The 4,768-nt window shown below is 36.9% G+C and overlaps 1 protein-coding gene across 1 annotated transcript; it reads left to right on the forward strand.

Moving 5' to 3' along the window:
* The first annotated feature begins 2,417 nt into the window (after positions 1-2,417).
* LOC117294834 lies at positions 2,418-4,543 on the forward strand. Its single transcript, XM_033777369.1, has one exon. It carries the CDS (start codon positions 2,570-2,572, stop codon positions 3,464-3,466), a length of 897 nt encoding a protein of 298 aa, XP_033633260.1. The 5' UTR covers positions 2,418-2,569; the 3' UTR covers positions 3,467-4,543.
* Positions 4,544-4,768: the final 225 nt, after the last annotated feature.

Raw genomic sequence — 4,768 nt, forward strand, 5'->3', positions numbered from 1 at the left:
TGATCAGGACTTGTTGATGACCTAAATCTTAGATTTTGCCCCGCCCCGGCCCCACCCAGGCCCCGGCCCAATCATATTTCTTGACATTGCATAAAGTTTTGTGAACAGCGCCTCTTTTTTGAAAGTCACATTTTTGGTTGGATACCATGTATGTTTAAATAAAAACTTTGTATTCATTACTCAAAGGGCATGGAAACAGTGCCAGATTTTTAACAAGCATGCAATGTTTTTGGAAAAATTACTATACTTAAGGCATGATCAGTCACAACATGATACAATAAACACAGTGTTTCTACCCAGAAGACATGAAAACACCAATAACAACCGAAAGGGAACACATTAAAAAAAAAGGCGCTATTCACAAAACATTGTTTTATGCAATGTCAAGAAATATGATTGGGGCTGGGCCGGGCAAATTATAAAATAAGGTCATCAACAGTTCCTGATCAATGTTGGGTAATCCACTAGTGCTTAGGAAAAGCTGCAAGATTGATAGAATTATTACTTTTTAATGTTAGAAAATTCAATATGAAGAAAAAACAATTCAAAATGCATTTTTCTGTTTGGGGAAAAAAGTATATTTTTGAGACAGTACACTTGCCCAAGTTTTTCTTACCAGAAATAAAAAGACAAATTTTTGCCTTGATCAAAACCGAAAGGAAAATATTCTGAGACCCCTATGTTTTCGGGGAAAAGGGTCTATTTTTGAGACAGTTTTGTTACATCAGGATACAATTGCCCGAGTTTTTCTGACCAGAAATAAAAAGACAGATTTTGGCCCTGATCAAAACCGAAAGGAAAATATTCTGAGACCCCTGAAAAAATGAAATTTTGAGGGCAAAAAATATGGTAAAAATGTTGATTTTGCAAGTTCTAAAAACATACTCTAATGCACGTTCTAAAAATAGCACAAGAGTAAAATTTATAGCAATATTATTTTGTCTCAAGTAAAGCCAAGGATGATACTTTGTAGTGATGTAAAAGGTTTTATGAAATATTTTTGTTTTTTGGTGGGGTGGAGTTGTAAATATTAACTAAAAAAACAGTTTTTCAGACCCCAAAATCGGCCTAAAGTGGCCTAAACACAAATGAACTGTTACCATGGCAACGTGTTATATTATGATTTGAAATGTAAATATTGTTTATTTGGACCCCAAGTCCCTACTATCCACAAAGTATAAGAAAAATATTCCTTTTTTTTTTACCGTGGACACGTATGTCGATATTATGTGAAAAGACCCTTAAAAAGGAATTTTTCACGTTTTGGGGAAAAAAGTCTAGTTTGAGGCAGTACTGTCACAACAGGATACAATTGCCCAAGTTTTTGACACCAGATATGGAAAGACCAATGTTGGCCCTAATAACAGCCGAAAAGAAAATTTTCTGAGACCCCTGGCAAGTTGACATTTTGGGTTCCAAAAATAGGGTAAAAATTTCGATTTTGCAAGTTCTAAAAACATACTGTAATGCATGATGCAAAAATAGCACAAGGGTGATATTTAAAGCAATACATTTTTTTCTCAAGGAAGGCCAAGGATGATACTTTGTAGTGATATACTAGGTTTTTTGAAATAATGTTGCATTTTGGTGGGGTGGAGTTGTAAATATGAGCTAAAAACCAGTTTTTCAGACCCCCAAATCGGCCTAAAATTGCCAAAAAACAAAAAGAGCCGTAACCATGGCAACGGGCTATATATAGAATTGAAAATGCAATTTTGCACCCCAAGGCCCTTCCACTCACAAAGTATTAAAAAAAAATTATTTTTTGACCGTGAGCAACTATGTCAATTATTTACCTGAACTGACTCTTAAAAGCTAAAATATTTTCGTCTCATGAAACTATGTTCATGACATTGCTTTACTCATTTCTCTAAAACTACAGCAACTAATATTTCCAGTGAAGCTTTCTACCATCATTATCTTCAAATTGTAATGTGAATCTGTGGACATTGTGTTTTTTTGTCCTACAAAAAGTACATAGACCCTTTCAGCTACATTTTTATATATATCAAAAAATCTATGACCCATTACACTTTAAATATTTACTTAGAATTTCAAAAATAGTCATCAACAACTGAAGCCACAAAGAGCCGTTTGTTTTGGTGAAAAGTACAGTATTGATGTCACAGACTATGTGTAGGCGTAGTACACAATGTCAAGTAAATTATTAACCAATTAATAAGTGTAAATGAATATTAAACTATTGTGTGTTTTATCCAATCATCGCGAAACACCTAATTTATCATGTCGAAAACATTTAAAGACCAGATCCGGTATAGCTACATCAATTTGCTCTACCGCTTTTGTTCTGGACAGCGGGCTATTATACAAATTCCTATTAAAGGTTTTACGACGTAACTCCGGTCCAATAGTGTTTATTGAATTTGATTAGTAATGCACGCTATGTTCTGTGACACCTCTTTCCTTGCCAGACTTACCAGAATGTTCGTTACGTAGGTGGAATTTGCATTGCTCATTTTGCTTTTAACATTCAAGCGAAGAGGATCGGAGTGAAATTTTGTTAGTTATTGAATGCAGGAGAATTGTCAGCATTTTAATCAAAAGAAAAATGCCCGTGTCCGGTTGCGGCAGTTGTGAGTTGGTGATCTTGGCTGTCATTATCACGGCGTTTGGACAGACTTGCGGCAGCCCGTCCGTCAACAATTACTGCGACCCAGGTCGCAAGTGGCGGAGCTGGGGCAATTCCTGCTACCGCTTCACCGACCAGAGGGAAGTGTACAGTGATGCCAAGGAAAGATGCAAGAGCCTGGGAGGTGAAATCGCAGCTCCTCGCTCAGCCGAAGAAAATCAATGGTTCGTCGAGTTGGCAGGGAACGTTAAAGAGTTGTGGATTGCTTGCACCAAAGACGGGGAACAATGGTTTTGCAATGGTCAGAAACAAAACTTCACTAACTTGTTTAGAGAGGTACACAACGAGCAGCAACGCTGTGCATCTTTGTGTGTAAACCGAGGAGAGCCTGACTGCGCACTGGGTAAATGGTTGCCTGTAACATGTGATGCCTCTGCTAATCATTTTCCAGCGATCTGCATCATTCGCCCGAGCAGTCAGCCCAAGTATTGTTTCCCCATTGGCGCGAATGGTCAGCTCTTACATGAGTCTCTGGTCAACCACAACATCACGGAGCTGACCACGCCTACCGTCGTCGGTTGCGGCAGGGCTTGCGCCGACGAGCCCCAGTGTCGCTCCTTCAACATCATGCGGGACGGTCAGACGCTGCTTTGCCAACTGAACAACGCCACCCGTAGTGATGAGCCTACTGATTTTTATCAAAACACTGACTATTTCTCAATTTATTCTGATGACATTTGGGTTGAACATTTCGCCATAACATTCTCCCGTAGGACTATTAAGAAGTCGTCGACTGGAATGGTTTTGCTTAAAACTTTAAAGGCGAATCATGATTTTTGGAACTGTTATAATTGTTTTAATGCTATGAAAGTGTAAGTATATACAACTAACATGTGAGAATTCATTTCAATTGGGTGGTAGTGTTTTTGGGACATCGCCGAAAATCTAGAGTGGTTTTGTCCGGAAGAATATTATATTCATGGTTTATTTATTAAAAACACTTCAATACAGCCGCAGCGGCTAAAAGCCGAAGTGCACAGTTAACAAAAAATAATCCAAATAGTCACCCAATCTGAGAAACGTTTCGTTCAGATGAAATGTTTTTGAATGATTTCTCTCAAATTAAGAAACAAACATCATGATGACTGCTAAATGTTCATTTGCATTTTGCTTCAAGGCTTGGGGACAAATAAATAAGAGGAATATCATATCATTATTCGCTTTACTATTTACGCTTTTCAGAAAGAAATTTTTATCCACACACATTTTGAAAGTTTTACTGCACCAATTTTGATCTTTTAAATATTACAATATTTGACGTTTGAATATTAATATTTTGAGGCAGACAGGGGAACTAAGGATGGAACTGTGCCTTTGATGACACAAGCATTGAATTTGGAACACAGTCAGAGTATGTCTAGAGAAAGATAATTGGCTAAAGGGCATCGCAAATTTGTCCTTATAAAAAAAGGAAACAAATAGGAAAATTAAAAGCATTATTCCACTTATTTTTTGAAGGACAAAATTAATCTACGATGGCCTTATTGACAAATATCTTTCATATGACATACTCCGACTGTGTACCAAATGCAATGCGTGTATCATCGAAGGTACAAACCCATTACATATGCCGTACTAGTTCTGTCTTGACCTTACATCGTAGGTGAGAACAAAAACTTTAAAGATTTTAAAAAGCTGCTAGAATGGTTTAAAATTATGACCATGGTGGGAAATTAGCCTTCAATAGTTTTATCTGAATTGGACCAATTGAACTTAAATTTTCAGAAGTTTGTTATCAATTTTAGATAAAGGTTTCCCGTCATGGTTTTCTTTTTGTTTGCCTAGCAAAATTTGTAAAGCTTATTTGCGACTTTTAAGCATTTCAGTAAACTTTTGTCATAATTAAGATATGAAGGAATATCAATAAAGAGCAAACTTCATTGTTGCAAACTGCTCACTAACTCTATGTACAGTCTAAATACTAACAAACGGAAAATCCTAAGGAAAAATCTTCTCACAGGTTGAAATGTAGACAGCTTTCAACGGAGGGCCAAAAAAAACAACCAACAACCCGTGTTTGTCCATCTGCGGCAAATAAAGGCGTCTTTTTAGGGGGCACAGTTGGGTGCGCCATTTGTTTTACAAGCGTATTGCAAAAAAAAATTAAAGATTGAGCTA

Source organism: Asterias rubens, chromosome 9 (genome assembly GCF_902459465.1).
Source record: "Asterias rubens chromosome 9, eAstRub1.3, whole genome shotgun sequence".
Taxonomy (NCBI): domain Eukaryota; kingdom Metazoa; phylum Echinodermata; class Asteroidea; order Forcipulatida; family Asteriidae; genus Asterias; species Asterias rubens.